Below are 17,635 nucleotides of genomic sequence, written 5' to 3'. Positions count from 1 at the left end.
CTTCTAATTAATGACTCATTTATCTATATCACATACATCCCACTTGCTCATTAGTCTGATCAACAAAGATATTATTGTGTCTTTAATAGCAGTTTGTGTAACAATATTAAAATCAGTTTGAGTCAGTATGCAACCATGCACTTGACATATATTTGTATGATACGGTACACATTGTTTACACTTACATGTCAGTATTTTAATGTTAAATGTATGCATACAGTAGTAAATCCATACACATCCATCTCATCTTAGACAACACCAGTAAAATGACTTCAGTTCCATATATTTTCTCTAATTCCATTGTCCTTACATCAATACATGCGAGATACTGAATACTGAAATAGAACTCTTTTACAAATTACTGCTACTTTTACAAATTTGGAGACATCAACTGTACAGCCCTCCTTTCTAAAGAAGAACATGGTGTGAAAACTGGTCTAGTCTCCGTCCTGTCGTTTCCTCTTCCTGTAGTTAGTGACCATGGTGGAGGGAACGATCTTGGCGCTCTGTCCGCTCTGCCAGCACTGGAACGCCGTCAGCCCCTCCTGTCCCACGCGGAACAACACACGCTCCAGCTCGTCCAGTTTCCCCGTCACCGCCGTCGTGTCCTCATTCAGACAGTTCTGCGCCGAGTCCATGATTCGCCGGAACCTGGTGCTGAAAGTCTGCGGGGAAAATGGAGCACGTTAAAATGTTTTCTGCATCATGTAGTCTTATCTGACTGATACTGGACAAAATTAACGACAAGTTATGGCTTATGTATACTGTAATAGTGTAGTTTACAGTATATATATCATACCATATGGTTCCAAAATCTGAATGTTATTTAGTGACTTTTTGAGTAAATGTGGCAGGATGGGTATAGTGCAGTAGTGTGTAGCAATGATATCAAACAAAAGCACTATCTTCTGTTTGGATGTCATTTACCAAGTACCCACATGTGTACATGTAACGGTTACATCCTGATGACCCCTTACCTGTAGTAAGGTGTTGGCTATCTCTCCAGCGTCAGGCAGCCCAAAACTCTGCAGGTACATCCCGAAGGCGTAGTAGTACGGCCCCAGCTTGTGTAGATCTACCACGTTAGCATCGGCAGACAGGATCTGTCTGTACCCCTCACGGTACGGCTTGGGCATTTCTACTGTCACTATTCTTCTCTTCCTAAAGTGGGGGTGAACATGGGAATGAGTCTTAAGAGTTCTAGCCCAGTGAGCATATGGATGTAACAACAACATATGTGAGTGACCAAGACAACATTTTAGGATATGTTTTAACTGAAATGACCAGTGCAGTGCAACTAGTGTGTGTCAAATAAACGTCTGAAATGTCACATGTCTCAGTTATCAAAAACCTCTATGTCTTACTTAGCATATGGTCTTAGTCTTGGTATGGTACCCCAAATATTAACGCCCGGGGGGGGTGGCGCTAGGGGAGGTAAAAATTCTCAACAGTAGAAGACAACACAGCCGCGCCTGGTAGCGTAACCGTAAGACAAAGCGTCGTGCGTGTTACCTGGAGCAGAGTGCCCGGGCCAGCCAGTACGGGAGCTCCATGGCCGTCCCCGCCGCCAAGTCGTCCCCCTCCGCCCCGGGGTCCAGGAAGCCGATCCCGATCACTGCCGACTGGAACTTACACGGAACCTTCTCTTGAGTCGTCAGGATGTCTTCGATGCTGAAATAATCCTCCCTGAGCCTTGTAGGGTACTTAACACACGGTGCAAACATCGTTGATTTCTTGTTCTTTGAGCATTCGCGTATCAAAAACAAATCAAATGGAGTGTCCTGGGAGCTCGTCCTGGCGCTGAAATTTGAAGTTGAAAATGGCGCACTACTTTGGCAACATCAAAACGTACCAGAACTAATTATAACTTGAACCAAATCACGGTAATTCTGGAGAAATTAGTTTAAAAAATACAAAACAATGAATACAATGTTTAATTAAATTATAGATAATTTTAGTCATGTCTAATTTTCCACCTCACTGATGTGGTAGTTGAAGGTCTTTTACGTGTAGATGCGGTGAAAACCCGGAAGTGTGTAAAAGTTGCAAAGTAAGCTTAATCGCCAGGTGGCGCTAATCCTGGTGCTTGAACAAGTGTTCTCCAGCATTTCGCGGTGGATAGTTATCGTTAGAAAGGCGCAAAAATGTGACCAGTGTCTGTAAAGAAATAGATCCGTGTGACATATTTTCTACCCTTTCTAACTTCTAAATCGATTGGCACAAATGACCGCAACGAAATGAAGTTACTTCCCATATGGGTACTCATTGTGATGTCCTTGTTTCTTGTGAACAGGTGGTTGTTGTACTGAAAAGTGACGTAATAACGGCACATTCCAGAATTGGTATCTCTTTCTGTCGTGTAGGCTATACTGTAGCTGCAGTTTTGGTTTTGAAATACGCACTTGAAAACATGAATAACGGCGATAAATAACATATAGTGTTGCATGAGCTGACACACATTATTCATTTATTACCTTCGCCAAGAAGGTTATGTTTTCAGGGGCGTTCGTGTATGTGTGTGTGTGTGTGTGTGTGTCTGTCTGTCTGTCTGTCTGTAAACACGATAACTTGAGAAGGCCTTGATGGATTATTTTGATACTTGGTAGGTGGGTAGGTCTTGATGAGACCTCAAAATGATTAGATTTTGGGCCCCCTAGCGGCTTGTTATGGTACTGCAGCTGAACTTACGGTTTTGATATCTCATGATCTAGACATGCTATGATGATGAAATTTGGATGGTAGGTAGCTCTCGTGCTGGGGAAGAAGTGATGTGAGTTTGGGCCCCCTAGCGGCTTGCTCTGGAACTGCAGGGATATATTCTTGAAATTATTCAAAAGGGGATAACTCAAGAACCGTTTGACGGATCGTCGTGATTTTTGGTATGTAGGTAGCTTACGTGATGTTTAATATAATCATGTGACAATTATGCAAATATGGTTGTAATTTACATAATTTATGGGGAAATTCTATAAATCAGCTACATTCCATGATAGGACAATTGAAGATTGTGACATTGGTAATTGACAACGAGAGAAACACAGGAAGATATTGATTATGTTAATAATGACTTAATTTGCATAATTAATGAGAAAGTTTTATAATTATGTAATGATAACTGCCTGGAATTTCATACTTGTGGTATTTGAAAGTTTAGTTGAGGTGAACATCATTAAACATAATTTATTCAAATCAGGACCTCATTTGCATAATTTATTAGGAAATGCTAGAATGCATTGTTTGTTAATATAAGACTGTCTTTTGGTTGAGATTATGATAAAATGATATAATTCATGAAAATTAGGTTCCTATTTCTTAAATCAGGGGGGAATCTAATCTATAATTTGTCAGTCATAAATATTAACATCATTTGGCGAAGGTATGAGATCGGGGAACTCTAGTTATTAGAATTAAATTGGTCATCCCTGCTGTAGAATGCACCGCTCCAATTTGCATGTGAAGATCTCTTCGATCGTCAGAACTCTTCATTACAGACGGGCGTCACTGTGCAACAGGCGGTGTTAAAACGACATTTCTTCCATCAGAATCTTAGCTTTTCACAGAGTTTGACTACTGTACAATGGAAGTTTGTGAAGACGAAACATTACCGACGACTGGCGAGGAAGCGAGGGAAGTTGTCGTCAAAGACGCGTTAGAAAGAACGAGACAAAATGACGACGACGCCATGTTGTCACCCAAGACTGATGCCAACTCGAACGATGTAGACACCCCTGGCGGAACGATGAAATCCCTGGATGATTCTACCGAAAACCTTCCGATTCTGGCAGACACAGAAGCACAGAGCGCTTTCCCCGATGTTTATCATGTTACCAACCTCGACAACCAGGAAAGAATACGGGTAAGTATCATGAGTATTGGCAACTTGAATATTGTACCCTGAGGAAGAATTTATTAATATTTGAGAAATGCACAGGTGTTGTGTGAATCTTATGTACGTTACGTTACGTTAGTTTCAATGTAATATGTCAGCTTCTTCAGGCTATAGTGTTGAATATCGAATAGTATTTCTTTTGCCAAACCCGGTACGTGCATATAGGCTTTACGGAAAGATACATGTTCAAAACTTTCATGATCGATATCGCTGTACGTATACGTGGTATGAACCTTGAATTGATTGAAATTTTCGAAAAGTGAATTTTTCCATACAGTTTTCGTTTTCGAATCATATCATGATCGTTGACATTTAACTCAACTGTTGCTTAGGTCTACACAGAGGACATACTAGGAGACTGCCGTCCGGACCAGATAGCAGTTCACTTCGCCCAGTACGTGCTGTCACACATCGAACCCGCTGGGTGGCGCGCCGTGTGGCGAAGTTCAACCGGAACAACTGAGACTACGGGGGCTTTCGACGTGCTCGTTGAGGTGTGTTTCCAGAAACTTTCTCCCTTTATAATTGTTACATCTAATGCTTATGGGCGCACACCGCAGTTTATATTTTGGATCTCAATTCGATTCTGCACACCCCTGGGTGACCCAGCTCTAGCGACCGTCTCTTTGCCAGACACATGTAGATGTGGAAAGAAGAAGATGAGCTGAAGTGGTGATAATATTGTAGTTTTTAAGCCATTCTTTAAGCCAATGTATGACGACGGTATATGATCAACAACAAAATACTCCATCTATACTTAGGTTGATGACGTCCGACCAGAGGATCTAAATGCGAGCGTTCACATCGTGACGCCGTTCCTTTGTGACCGGCCCGAGGTGCAGCAGGCCTCGGTGGAGAGTCTCTTGGCCTCCCGAGACTACATGTTGCCTCTGACCGAGCTGTGGCCGTTGTACGACGAGAACTATGACCACGGAAAGACTGCGCTGGTCATAGAGCATATTCGGTGAGTGTTCAATAAGTGAGTGTAGAAATGCGATGCACTTTTGTGCTGTAATGAAGCATTCAGCTTTTGCGACGATGCTACGGTTTAACATAGTCACTGTGGTGTTTGCAGATTCTTTTATGACAACCTATGGCGACCCTGGGACGAAGACGACGAGGAGGACTACAGTTTCATCCTAAGACACCTTGGACCGAGGCTTATGCTGTAAGTAAACGAAGTCAACCATACATGGGCGGTGTAACTGAATTACTGAAGTTGGTACCTCTCACTGTTTCTACACACGTGAGCTGTTCTAACAATCGTCCCCACTCCCGGCCCTCTACAGGTACCACGACCTGCACACGGGGGCGGTACCACCGTCCACCACGGAGCAGTACCACGCCACTCTGGCCCTGTACCGACAGCGTCTCGTCGAACTGGATAAGTTTGAGGTTCGTTTTATTCAACAGAGTAAAGCTTTTAGTAGAAACTTTTAGTGGAATTACTCTGATATGGAATTCACACATGTGGGACCTTAAAAGAACTTGATCGTTAGAGGAATTGTAGTCCCGCTTGATAAGACCTATATAATAAGAAATAGCTCAAAGTTTATAAATCTTAATATTCAAATTAAAATGATGTACATGTAGATAGCAAAGACAGGACTAACTCACCCAGGGAAAAGAACCACAGACAGAAAAGAAACACAAAAATTTTACAATGTACAATTTACAAGTACAGTTACAAGTGTTGTACTTGTCGACCACAGTACCTGCCACGGTACTGTAGTACCTTAGTACCACAGTATGGCTAAAATGAAAGCCCCACTGGCACTGTTGTGTTCCGCGCGCGGTAGGACCGGATGGGCGCGGCAGACTCGGACAGTGAGCTGGACTCTAATGACGTGCTGGAGTGTGCCCGCAGACACGAGGAGCTGGACGCCCTCAAAAGGTCAATCCAGGTCATGGAGAACCCCATGATGAGGTACGTCATAGGATGTCTCGTATGTTACTTTGGACCTCTTTGGACCTCTTTGGACTATTTTGGCCATTATTATTGTTGATTGCAAGCTAGCTAATGGTTGTGGTATCTCCGTTTCTGTCTAGACAAACTATATGTTTCCGAGCGGGCACGGCCGGACCAGGTGTACCCAAGGGGCCTCGTCCAGACGGCGAACGCGTCACACACTTGATATCAGACAAGCTGACGGTTGGCATGGTAACCGATCTGTGCCTACCTGCCGAGACCACCCTGCAGTACCACACTTCCCTCCAGGTGGCGCTCGACAACACGTTTGAGGGAGACACCGTTCTGTTGTTTCCGGGGAGACATGTGCTGACACAACCCGTAAAGCTCTGTGACCCCATCACGATAAGAGGTGAAGCGATCTCTGTTGCATTATCACGTTCTCTATTCAAATGTTATTTCAGAACAACTAAAAAATTCCAATAATGTCATTTTGACTTGACCTTGGTGCTGAAATGGCATCAACTCATAACTTTAACTTTATTAATGTTATACATGGTCATACTTCGCTTGTACGGTGCTATAGATGGCATTTATGTTGGCAACAGTATCGCACAACTCTGAACAACTCTTAAAGGAGAAATGATGCAGAAGTAAGAGGTAAATTTATTGTACTAACTTTGAAACGCATTTGTGGTAGGTGTTGGCAATCCTGATGACGTCACAGTAGAGATCATGGTGGCCATGATGCAGTTCGCCGTCCTCTGCTCGTCCTTCCACGTCACCATGTCTAACCTCACACTGCAAGCCAGCTGTCTGGGGTCTACTGTACATGTCACGTGTGGCTGGACCAAGCTGGAGAAATGCCGGGTTTTCAATCTTAAACATTAATTTTGTTTTAATATATCGAATCTTTATTTGCGTGTTCATGCCCATGGGGTTAAATGCATACATCGTAGTGTTATGTCACATGTATATCATACTGAGTAACATAATACATAGGACAGAAGGATAACGTAAAGAATAACGTAAAAGTCTTAGGAACTACTGGAGAATACATTCTATTTAATTTAATTTAGATCTTAAAGATTTCTTCATATATACTGGAGTTTTCCTCTCAAAATCGAATGAGATGAAATTAACATATGTTCTTATTCTGTATTTCATTTTTGGTTCTGAGGATTTTTGTTATGTCTTACTGTCCAGCATGATAACTGACGGTTGTTGTATCATAGGTTAAATGTGGCGGGCGTGTGGGGGTCAAGGTGCAACCCAAGGCCATGTTGACCATGATGCAGTGCGAGGTGACTGGAGCAACCGTAAGACCGATAACTTACCATGTAAACATTGTGAATCTGCTTAAAAAGTCAGTTTTCTGCAGAAAATCTCCATTCTAGAGATACGATATATAACGTTTATGTAGCAACTAAAATGAACGAATTCGATCACGAAATCAGCTATGTATGAACATGAACATATCAAGCAATGTCATTTTTCTTTAGCTCGGTGTGTTACGCCGAAGTGCGGTTATACCGGCTATACAGATACAAACTTTATCAGTCCTGATTTGCCCTGAAAGATGTGTTCAACTGTAATGACTAATATCTCATGTTATATTTCTGATGTCTATAGCAGCGTGGTATTGACCTTGAAGCAGGATGTGAGGCAGAGTTAGTGGATAACGTCATCCACGGTCACGGGTCTGGCCCCGCCCCTGTCTACGTCAGCGAACCGGCCGCCATTAGAGTACAGGTGGGTGTGGCTAATGGTTGACTGATTGGTTGGTTGGTTGGTTGGTTGGTTGGTTGGTTAATTGGTTAAATGATTGATTGGTTGATTGATTGATTGGTTGGTTGGTTGGTTGGTTGGTTGGTTGGTTGGTTGGTTGGTTGGTTGGTTGGTTGGTTGGTTGATTGATTGGATGATTGATTGATCTTTTCGCTGTTCTTCACATTTATTTTCAGGCGCTCAAACCTAGTCCGGATTCTCCAGACGACCTCCCTCCACCCTTAGTGTTGAAACACAACCGCATCGGCCCGAACGCCGCGTACGGCCTGCAGGTCCTGGTGGACCAGATGGAACACTGCCGCCTGGAGATGAGCCCAGACACCCCCAAGGAAGACGTCCTCAGACACGACTTCGCGTGGATCGTCACAGAAGGAAACATGTTTGTGGACAACGCTCTGGGCGATGTGGAGATTTGTCCTTCCATAGAAACCATCAACTTTGATTAGGCCAGGACAAAAAAAAAAAAAAAAATGACTGTTGCCGGATGCCCGAATTAAAAGTGGAACACATGTACAAATCTCCTATCGATGGTGCTGTAATAGAAGATAACAGTGACGGCTTTTTATGTAGAATTGCTATAGATTTGAATGTTAGAAATGCAGTTTATGATTGCGTGTAGCAGTTCAGTTTATTTAAGCCAAGAAAGCGCTGTTTCCCGAAGACATTGAAATCATGTTATTCTGAAATGTATATCAAGGATAAAGTCGCAACATGCATGTATATTGAATAAAGATTGTTTTAATCGTGGCCCCCTTTATGATTGTATCATTGCTTGCATGAAACCAAGCGCCGCCCTCTGTTTGTGATCGACCTGTTAATGAAAGATCATGAAAGCACGTAACAAAGCTATTTTCCAGCTCGCAACATGAAGGCGAATACCCAAACTTGAAACTACACAACCTGCCTTACATCACAAGTTTGCCTAACTTCTGTAGATTCGCCCAGGCTCCTTCCAATGCTGAATGAATGCTGGAGACATCTTTGCATTTTCCGACGACAAGCCTGATGCTTCTCTGCTCGTCAAGTCGTTTTAACAGCTCGTTTTCTTCGTAGAGTTCGTGGCTCGCGCTGTGTCCGTGCTTGTCGTAGTAGTGGTAGGGAACGGGCTTGTTCTTGTATCTCTCCATGGGGTAGAAGCCGTACATGGAGATCCTGTCACAGAAGGTGGAGGCCAGGGCGAAGCTGTTCAGGCCAGTCGAGGCGAAGGTCCCGCGTGACGCTCTCCCGAGAAGTTCTACGTACAAACTAAGAACACCAATACAAGATTACTGCTAACCTTTCTTCGCAATAAAGATGCTATGAACAACAACAAATGGAAAATGTGGTGCGCGTGATGCGCACAGAAAAAAGAAATTAAAACAATTAGTTACCCTCTTTTGTCCTTGAAAGATTTGGAAGGAAAAGCCGTTATTGTTGACATGCTGTTCTTCTTGATCGCATTTTCAACCACCTGCATTTGTCGGATTTTGTCAGACATCGACAGCTCGATGGAGTAGGCTAGGATCATCCCACGTGTCTCGCCTAGGGCTGCCAGGGTGTGTTTCCGATCTACTGAGTTATCGGACTGGAGAGCATCACTAATCTGTCTCAGTCGCTTTCCGTTTACAATGGTCAAGTCAGTCCTGCTGCCTACATCTGTTCTATACGGGGAGACGGGAGGCAGGTTGGACCGGATGACAAACTCGTGAGCGTCTATCTCAGCACCACAGCTGCTATGGAGGAGGATACCGCTGTTCCCCACCACTGCGCATGTCCGGTAGTGCTTGATGGGCGTGTGGACGACGTCGCAGGTTTTTTTATGTGACTTCCGAAGTGTGAAAGTTGATTGGTCACATTTCTGCCTGAAGACTTTTAAGTCCGAAAAATAGATGACGTCTTTCTTCGGATCAAAATATCTCTTAGTGATCTTCCTGTGGAGAAAATGAGGACGAATCAAATTCAATCTGATACATTGTTGAATTCAAAGACGGCGATGTACCATTAAATTGCTCCACTTAATACCCCGATCGAATACATCATGTACAAGCCTATTTTCTAGACCATTGACTATAGACTAACAGGTCAGGGACATTACATATATGCTGTAACTTACTGCATGTTCCTGATATTTTTCTTGTCGAAGTAGAGCTCCATTTTTGCCATGACCTCGTCTGGGTCAGTAGTTTTCTCAGGTGGTCGGGGTCTGTCTGGCATGATGAGCTTCAGACGGCGCGTAATCTTCAAAGGCTTGATCGGCAGCAAATCATACACACCGAGGAGGGCTATGGTGGTGACACCAAGGCCACAGAACACTACCACATAGGAAGGTGGCATGGTCTGGTCATGACATTCTTGTACCCCAAGAAAGTCAGTAAATCTGCAACCCTTCTCTGAGGCGGCGACACGTAGTTTTACAGTTATTGGTGATATCATATGGCACATGGAGACCGGTATAACTGCACATTTATGCACGGTTCACATGTGTACACTCTGACCTTATGAAATATGTCTGCCGGTTTGTCTGCTGTGAATATGTATACCCCCAGGCTACTACCGTCTGTTAGATCTTGGCGTGCCTAGTACCGTACAGCATATATACTGGACATCCAATGAGAAAAGCGTATCTGTATCGGTTTAACCTCTATAACCGCCATTCGGCGTAACACACCAGCTTTGCAGGCACGCGACGCAGTGGAAGTAATGACAGTAATCTCTGGGTAGCTTCACTGAACAAAATTGTGAATTAAAAGAGTCTAACTGCGGAAACGACAACGTCTGGTGGTTAATAGGCTAGTGACAGTGACATGGGCTACTGGTCATGATGTGATATAATTGCAAAATGAACGCGGTGTCCAAAGGCCTACGTACGCCTGGAAAGACGAATGACTCAGAATTCACATCACGTCAGCAGTCTTACAGATGATCACACTTGACGGGTGACTTGTTTTACTAGCGATGCACCCTATTACCTTCACCAGCAGGGTGGTGATGTTTTCCGTGCGATTTGATTGGTTTGACTGTTTGATAGAGGATAACACACACACATAGACACACACACGCGCGCGCGCGCACACACACAAAAAAAAAACACACACATACACACACACACACGCAAACACAAGAAGTCGTGAGTCGTGTGAGGCTTGCCTTTGGATTATTTCTCTTCAATTTGAGGTAGAGGGTAAAAACTTCAAGCCATATGCATGGAGATGGTTGGTAACATTGTATCATATGACATTGACACCATGGTGGCAAATGTCCCCTTCCCGTCATGAACAAGCAGGTACCGGTCAAAATGACACCCCAGGGTACAGAATTCTTTATTTTGTTCTCCACATTCGTGTAGTTTGTGGTCATGTTGGTGCGTCTGGCTTGCATTTTCCGACAACATGTCTGATAACTCCCATGGCATCCAGCTGCCGTAACAAGGCATACTCTCCGTCAAAATCATGACTTTCGCTGGCCGTGTGATCGTCGAAGTAGTGGTAGCGGACTCGCTTGCTCTGATATAAAGGCATGGGGTAGAAGCCGTACATGGAGATCCTGTCACAAAAGGTGGAGGCCAGGGCGAAGCTGTTCAGGCCAGTCGAGGGGAAGTCCCACTCTATTCCGGCAAGTTCTTTGTAGACCCTATAGAGGAGTTGATGAATGAAAATCATCATAAATGTGTACGTGAGGACGAATGCAACAATGCTGGCAATAAAAACTGTTGACATCACGACGAAATTAGTTTGATATCTAGCAGTACACTTATTGCAGACTGATTACATAATAGGCTCGCACCTGAGGCGTCGCCAAAAATAAAACGCAGGTGCATAGAAATGACATACTAGCTAAGGCAAACGTGTCAGATGCTTAAATAGTTTATGTTAAACATAGGATAAAATGAAAATTTTAGCTTCATAACATTCCTAACTTGGTGATATTGAGGGGAATGCATTCTACCGTCTGTTGTCCAGAAAAGACGTGGATGTAAACGCAGTGATGGTTGGTTTGTTGTGCATCTTCAACACGGTGTCGACTACCCGCATCTCGTTCCTCCTTTTCTCCGTAAAGATAAAGGAGTAGCTAAAGATCATCCCGGGAGACTCGAATAAGTTGAGATCGAGATGAGGCATGGCCGTCACCCAGGGCTTGCCTCTGAGGAGAGTCTCAAGAGCTCTGCTGATCTTCATCAGTCGCCTCCCGTTTACAATCGTCAAGTTAGTCCTGCTCCCCGCATCTCTGTGATATCGTCGCAAAGGCGGTAAGTTGGGACGGATGACAAACTCGTGAGCGTCTATCTCAGCACCACAGCCGCTCTCGGTAAGTATACCACCGCTACCCACCACTGCACATGTCCGGTAGTGCCTGATGGGCGTGTGTGCAACGTTACAGGGACTTTGAGGCGAGTCCCGGAGTGTGAAGGTTAGGTAGTCACATTTCTCCATGAAGATTTCTAAGTCGGAGTAATAAATGACGTGTCTTATCGGATCATAATATTTCTTGGTGATTTTCCTGTGGAGACAAAAGGAGAACAAACGAGATAATTGACACTTGATTGGACGAGGTGGGTGCTACTAGTACTCGTAAAAGTCAAGGACATTATCCTATATATTGTCCTTGCTAAAATAAACCGTCAGAGCGGTGTTGCATAATGACAATGCAAGAAAATGTTCAAACTCACTAGAGTTTGTGACCTTTCAAGCAATTGCGAGGTATTAGTATCGCCAACCTGTGACTGAAATCATGCAGGATAAAATTTTAACTTACTGAACTTTCCTGATGTTTGTCACGTTGAAGTGGGCGTCTTCTTTTATCCTGGAATGCAGCCGCTGGTTCACAAATGACTGGTTCACGCTGCTGGGATGACGATGGTGGTGCAGGACAGCCTTCAGCGGCCGGGGCCTGGGCAGGCCAGGTACGGACACCTTCACACGGGGCAGTTCCGGCGGTGGCGGCAACTCTGGCTCTTGTATGTAAATGTAGAACGCGACTAGGCCAATACCGAAGATCAGAATAGCTTGGAAGAGTGGGAGTGGTCTGAAGATCACCCTCCTCATACTGGTCTATATAGTTACGCTTTCAATCAACACGTAGTGCTACGTTCTTTTTCCTTGCACTATGACCTGACACGTTTTCACACAGCGTGTCGCTAAAACAATTGTTGTGCTGGTTTGCCCTTAGACCTTTTTTTCAATCCCGTCGATCCAGTTTTTAATGTCAGGAGTTAATTATGCTGAAGAGGTCACCCTCTACGTGTCAATAATATGCAACCTGTAGTGCAAGAGCTGTAGGTTGGGTGGCGTCTATTCCTCCTGTAGTATCTCAGATCTGCGTTTCGATAGAAATAAGAATACAGTATGACCGGGATTAAATGACCTGGAATAATTACATTCATTAACTCAACCTTTTTCTATTGGTCATGCCTTTAGGCGCCAGATTTGTATGTATTTTGATGCCTAGCTAATGAGGAGTGGATAATAATTCAGGTACAAACAAAAAAGTCCACTCTTATCACCATGCCATCTATTTGGATACGCACACACTCATACACACGCACAAACGCACGCACACACACACACACACACACACACTCACACACACGCGCGCGCGCACACACACACACACACTAGTCGTGCATTTTCCAGTCTGAAAGACGGGTAATAGAAGAATACAGAGAACGAAAAAGCTCATGATTGGATGAAAAATTTTAACGTCACGTAATTGCATTGTATTCTAAACATTTCATATATCTTTTCATCATTCTTCAGTCATGACATCATGTGTGTTTTCTGTTGTTATCTGCTGGTCCGATATTGAGTGCAGTACTAGTAGGAATGCTTTACCCTCTTTCTCTCTGATTTGAGGTAGACTGTATGTATATGAGGTACTGGCCAGAGCTTTGAGCCATAACATTGCGGAACGATACATGGAAAATGGAAAGTTTTACAAATGTGCCATTGTGAACAAACATGTTTGGCTTGAAGCATTTGGTGTTGACGTGTTTTTTTTTTCTAAATTGGGGTCCTCTTATTGAAAGAGCTCATTAGTTATCAATAGATGTTCTCAGCCAATATTACATTTTTCCAACGACGTGTCTAATGACTCCCTGGTTGTGAAAATCCCTTAACAGTTTGTACTCGTTGTCGAATTCGTGTCTTGTGCTAGGAACACGCTGATCGTAGTAGTGGTAGGAAACGGGCTTGTTCTGGTAGGTAGACATGGGGTAGAAACCGTACATGGAGATCCTGTCACAGAAGGTGGAGGCCAGGGCGAAGGTGTTCAGGCCAGTCGAGGCGAAGCTCCATTCTTCCCCCACAAGCTCCTTATACACTCTGAAAAACACGATTTATGTTTAATATAATATAGAAACTACACTTGGTTAGTATTAAACTAGACCCTCTGTCGTTTTTATACTAGTTAACTTATTGTGTCACATTTTATACTAGTTAACTTATTATGTCACATTTTCGAACCGGGGCCCGGCCGGGCTGTTTGTATGAACGAAAAATTAACAATTCCTATCAAGAGTATACAGAAATCGTGTCCATGATTGTTAGTAAAAACTTTTCTGTGGTTTGTTGTCTTTTGTACTTTTCGTTCCCAAAAGCTGCCCAGCCGGGCCCAGTGTGGAATTGTGACCTCGGCATTATTTGTGTTAATGGGTAGATGACGTTAAACTGTGGTTTGTGATGTCATAAGTTATTTTACAAGACATGGATGGATAGACAAAGACAGTTTTGCACCTACCCTTTGCTCCGTAGGAATGACTTTTGTGGGAAGGCAACCACAGCTGTCATGTTATTCTTCCGGATAACTTTGTCTATAGTTTTCATCTTCTTTGTCGCCTTAGACCGAATGAAGTAGAGCGTGTAGCTTAAGATCATCCCGGGCGTCTCGCCAAGACGGTCCAGCATGGCCTTCTTCAGCGTCGCGTTCTTAGACTGGAGGTCTCGGCTGACCTGCGACAGACATTTTTCGTTCACGGTGGTCAAGTCAGTCCTGCTGCCTACATCTGTTCTATACGGGGAGACGGGAGGCAGGTTGGACCGGATGACAAACTCGTGAGCGTCTATCTCAGCACCACAGCTGCTATGGAGGAGGATACCGCTGTTCCCCACCACTGCGCATGTCCGGTAGTGCTTGATGGGCGTACGTACGATGTTGCAGGGACTTCGGCTGCTTCGGTCCTTGAGAAGTGTGAAGAGTTGAGGTTGACATTTCTTCATGAGTACATCATAGTCCGAGAAGTAGATAACGTGGCGTTTTGGGTCAAAATACTTTTGAGTGATGTTTCTGTGGGAAAAAGACAATTAGAAGTAACACAAAGATCACATGGTGATAATGACAATGACAGCTAGCTAAGCAGAGTTGGGACACGTGAGTCAATGTGGAAGGTAATATTACGTATCTGGGACCTCAAATTAATTCTATTTATTTAATAATAGTAATCTGTAGTTGAATCTAGAAATGTCGACTAATCCATTTGAAATCATACGGTTAACATTGAGAGCCACATCCAGAAACCATCGGAAAAGTTGAGACTTATCCAGTTTTGTGAATGACAAATATACGACACGATACAAGAATTCGGAGTCCTTATACCTCCATGAAGTATTTAGAAACGCCTACATTTCATAGGAGTGGCTAATCATAATAAAAATCTCAAACTTACCGTATCTTTTGGATATTCGTCATGTTGAAGTGATTCTCTTTTCTTGTCACAGTTAGATTTGTGTCATACGTCAGGCTGGGTTCGTTACGTCTGGTCAGGTTCAGGCTATGCCCACGTACGACTTCCACCCCGCCGAGGTGCTCGCGAAGTACGTGCGCCGAGCTGAGTCGTCCCACCCCGTGGTGCTCACGAAGTACTAGTACCTCCGCCGAGCTGAGTCGTTCCACTCCGTGATGCTCGCGAAGTACTTCCGCCGAGCTGAGTCGCCATGTTCCGGTATGGTTGTAGGCGAACACCAAGCCGAGACCGATCAAGGATGTGCCGAATAAGAGAATGGCATAGAAAAGCGACCGAAGTAACCTCCGAGTGAACATAGTTGTTCACCAACCTGTGAAACAAAAGTCACATACAGTATTTGATCGATAAATGTTGCTAGCTGTAACTTAAACCAATGTTACATCAAGGAGGTTATAGACTTAATTCTTGGTTACAGGCTGACCAACCAGATATACTTTCTTGTCCACATCACGAACTGTAACGAATGGAGTTCTTTAATAAATTATTTGACAGATCATACAGATTGGCTGTCGCAGAAACGTAATAAACAACGATATCTGGTATATTGTCTGCTACATTCTCATACTGTTGTAAAGCAACAATCGATATCGGCCATTACTGAAGTTGTCTGCTATGTCCTCACACTTTCTGATGGAATCCACCATTACTGGACCATGGCATTTTTTCTGATACTTTTGTCTCGACAAGTAAGACAGAGAGATACAGCTAGCGAAGATTTCAAAATGACCGCTCAAATAAAACAATCTGTAGGTATATCAAACCAAACATACATGTGACGTGGTTATTGGTTCAACCCACGAACAGTAATGTACTACTTTCACATTTGCCCATTCTTGTTTATGAAACACCTTATCTGTCTGAGATCACCTTAGGAGGCCAGGTAGTGACTCTCTTGGGAATTTTTGAAGTACTCTTTCGACCATTTTTTCAGCAAGTCCAGTAAAAGAATTGTTTAGGATTTCAGATTTTACCGTAGCGTCCAGTCTTGTCTGGAAAAGATGCTCCTTGCGGCATCTGTACACACGCACGTCAATGCAATAGGATAAATAGCTACAGGCTGAGGTGTGCCCTATGACCCCACAACAATCCCGTTGATCAACTTTATCTGGGTCAAATATGCGACATGAATATTCTGTTCTCAAATCCGTCTTTTGTGCGCCGTTTCCGTGTGTTATTTGGGCTCGAAGTAGAATACCAAAGATATAGTCTTTGGATTGCCTACGATCTTCAATAAACTGTGCAAATATGGAGAAAAAATCGCCCATACTCCAAATTAAATAAGGAAGTATACACAAGTGGTCAGCTATGACTGTGTGAATACAACCACACTGAAAACAAATGTCGGATTACTAGTATTATGACGCACTGTAACATCAGTCTAACTCTATGATGGAATCCATACCTTCATATATACATCCTAGTATCTATCAGACTTCTTTCATTGATGTGAAATAGAGTATCAAGCAGCTATAGCGTATGAAGCATTTCCTGGCAATTTATTCACTCAATTTGGCCAAATTCTTCTACATGTAACAATCCTTGCCTATCCCTATAGGGCTCTGCGTTCTTTAATGGCCACTTGTAGCCACAGGCATGGGAGTGTAATATGGCGCACTGAACTAAAATGTCATGTTATTTTCCAACTGACTTAGTTTTAGACAACGACTGGTAGAATGAGCCACCAATAACGGCAGAACGCATTTCTTTGTGGCCACGATACCAGCTTAGGAACTGTCTGTTGACGAATATAGAAGGACGACAGCTAAGTCAGATTTCTATCATGTTTGAATATGTCGTAACTAGGCGTTATCAACGGGTGAGATGGGGTGGAATGACTGGACAAGGTCACGCTGGGGGCCACAATATTGTCTTGAAATAAAAAGGGCATGCAAGCCTTGACCTATACGGTATATAGTGATAGGTACAGATCTTTTCTAAACTGTAATTGTACAGTAGATTCACGACAAAGCGATATAATCAAAGGTCAACAACAAAGAACATATTTCTTATCTAATATACCATTATTCAGTAACTCTACTTACCCACAAAGACAGTCGACAAAAGGTGCAGTCATAGCCATAGGTATTGAACCCAAGGGGGCTGAGTCCAACAGTCTTGGAGCGGCAGCATCTCGCCACCTTTTTTTCTTGTCCGTATGGGAATGACTTGAGCGCTGCTCTATGACATAGTTTCCACCACGATCGTTTCAATCTATAGATGCACCACACACGCGTCGATCTGCTGTCGATCTGTATGTCCGTGTTGTTTTTTCAAGACGAAGCTGACACTACTGAAAGGCCAGTTCAACCCGTCTGACCACTATGTGGGGATGCCC

General features: G+C 43.6%; 5 protein-coding genes across 5 annotated transcripts; 1 reads left to right on the top strand and 4 right to left on the bottom strand.

The window, feature by feature from the left end:
• Nucleotides 1-66: 66 nt before the first annotated feature.
• LOC109473732 (DNA replication complex GINS protein PSF3-like) lies at nt 67-1,794 on the bottom strand. Its single transcript, XM_019773725.1, has 3 exons — nt 1,513-1,794; nt 978-1,161; nt 67-665 (listed from the first exon to the last, which is right to left on the bottom strand). The coding sequence occupies exons 1-3, from the start codon at nt 1,722-1,724 to the stop codon at nt 438-440; spliced, it is 624 nt and encodes a 207-aa protein (XP_019629284.1). The 5' UTR covers nt 1,725-1,794; the 3' UTR covers nt 67-437.
• A 1,647-nt stretch (nt 1,795-3,441) lies between these two features.
• LOC109473822 (SHC SH2 domain-binding protein 1 homolog B-like) lies at nt 3,442-8,335 on the top strand. The gene is made up of 11 exons (XM_019773911.1): nt 3,442-3,856; nt 4,222-4,383; nt 4,651-4,853; nt 4,965-5,057; nt 5,179-5,284; nt 5,689-5,816; nt 5,939-6,210; nt 6,499-6,668; nt 7,034-7,117; nt 7,431-7,550; nt 7,763-8,335. The coding sequence occupies exons 1-11, from the start codon at nt 3,578-3,580 to the stop codon at nt 8,030-8,032; spliced, it is 1,887 nt and encodes a 628-aa protein (XP_019629470.1). The 5' UTR covers nt 3,442-3,577; the 3' UTR covers nt 8,033-8,335.
• On the bottom strand, nt 8,335-9,899 carry LOC109473340 (alpha-2,8-sialyltransferase 8B-like). The gene is made up of 3 exons (XM_019773206.1): nt 9,679-9,899; nt 8,957-9,529; nt 8,335-8,831 (listed from the first exon to the last, which is right to left on the bottom strand). The coding sequence occupies exons 1-3, from the start codon at nt 9,897-9,899 to the stop codon at nt 8,492-8,494; spliced, it is 1,134 nt and encodes a 377-aa protein (XP_019628765.1). The 3' UTR covers nt 8,335-8,491.
• An 821-nt stretch (nt 9,900-10,720) lies between these two features.
• LOC109473339 (alpha-2,8-sialyltransferase 8B-like) lies at nt 10,721-12,607 on the bottom strand. The gene is made up of 3 exons (XM_019773205.1): nt 12,318-12,607; nt 11,511-12,062; nt 10,721-11,195 (listed from the first exon to the last, which is right to left on the bottom strand). Exons 1-3 carry the CDS (start codon nt 12,605-12,607, stop codon nt 10,919-10,921), a joined length of 1,119 nt encoding a protein of 372 aa, XP_019628764.1. The 3' UTR covers nt 10,721-10,918.
• A 648-nt stretch (nt 12,608-13,255) lies between these two features.
• Nucleotides 13,256-17,592, bottom strand: LOC109473823 (alpha-2,8-sialyltransferase 8B-like). Its single transcript, XM_019773912.1, has 4 exons — nt 17,343-17,592; nt 15,223-15,610; nt 14,298-14,843; nt 13,256-13,882 (listed from the first exon to the last, which is right to left on the bottom strand). Exons 2-4 carry the CDS (start codon nt 15,594-15,596, stop codon nt 13,624-13,626), a joined length of 1,179 nt encoding a protein of 392 aa, XP_019629471.1. The 5' UTR covers nt 15,597-15,610; nt 17,343-17,592; the 3' UTR covers nt 13,256-13,623.
• Between the last annotated feature and the right edge of the window lie 43 nt (nt 17,593-17,635).

The sequence above is a fragment of the Branchiostoma belcheri genome, unplaced genomic scaffold (assembly GCF_001625305.1).
Source record: "Branchiostoma belcheri isolate BF01 breed outbred unplaced genomic scaffold, Haploidv18h27 scaffold3, whole genome shotgun sequence".
NCBI classification, from domain to species: domain Eukaryota; kingdom Metazoa; phylum Chordata; class Leptocardii; order Amphioxiformes; family Branchiostomatidae; genus Branchiostoma; species Branchiostoma belcheri.
This window is presented reverse-complemented; position numbering and strand designations above follow the sequence as displayed.

Bases quoted from the DNA above. Each gene is read 5' to 3' on its own strand.
- LOC109473823 (XM_019773912.1), bottom strand. From the start codon at position 15,596: ATGTTCACTCGGAGGTTACTTCGGTCGCTTTTCTATGCCATTCTCTTA. The intron at 14,844-15,222 runs GTAAGTTTGAGA...TTTTTCCCACAG, and splicing joins ACGAATATCCAAAAGATACG to AAACATCACTCAAAAGTATT. The intron at 13,883-14,297 runs GTAGGTGCAAAA...CGTGTTTTTCAG, and splicing joins TCATTCCTACGGAGCAAAGG to AGTGTATAAGGAGCTTGTGG.
- LOC109473339 (XM_019773205.1), bottom strand. From the start codon at position 12,607: ATGAGGAGGGTGATCTTCAGACCACTCCCACTCTTCCAAGCTATTCTG. The intron at 12,063-12,317 runs GTAAGTTAAAAT...TTGTCTCCACAG, and splicing joins ACAAACATCAGGAAAGTTCA to GAAAATCACCAAGAAATATT. The intron at 11,196-11,510 runs GTAGAATGCATT...ACTCCTCTATAG, and splicing joins TCTTTTCTGGACAACAGACG to GGTCTACAAAGAACTTGCCG.
- LOC109473732 (XM_019773725.1), bottom strand. From the start codon at position 1,724: ATGTTTGCACCGTGTGTTAAGTACCCTACAAGGCTCAGGGAGGATTAT. The intron at 1,162-1,512 runs GTAACACGCACG...CCCCCACTTTAG, and splicing joins GCCCGGGCACTCTGCTCCAG to GAAGAGAAGAATAGTGACAG. The intron at 666-977 runs GTAAGGGGTCAT...TTTTCCCCGCAG, and splicing joins TAGCCAACACCTTACTACAG to ACTTTCAGCACCAGGTTCCG.
- LOC109473822 (XM_019773911.1), top strand. From the start codon at position 3,578: ATGGAAGTTTGTGAAGACGAAACATTACCGACGACTGGCGAGGAAGCG. The intron at 6,211-6,498 runs GTGAAGCGATCT...CATTTGTGGTAG, and splicing joins TGACCCCATCACGATAAGAG to GTGTTGGCAATCCTGATGAC. The intron at 7,118-7,430 runs GTAAGACCGATA...TGATGTCTATAG, and splicing joins GCGAGGTGACTGGAGCAACC to CAGCGTGGTATTGACCTTGA.
- LOC109473340 (XM_019773206.1), bottom strand. From the start codon at position 9,899: ATGCCACCTTCCTATGTGGTAGTGTTCTGTGGCCTTGGTGTCACCACC. The intron at 9,530-9,678 runs GTAAGTTACAGC...ACAATGTATCAG, and splicing joins AAAAATATCAGGAACATGCA to ATTGAATTTGATTCGTCCTC. The intron at 8,832-8,956 runs GTAACTAATTGT...TGGTGTTCTTAG, and splicing joins TCTTTCAAGGACAAAAGAGG to TTTGTACGTAGAACTTCTCG.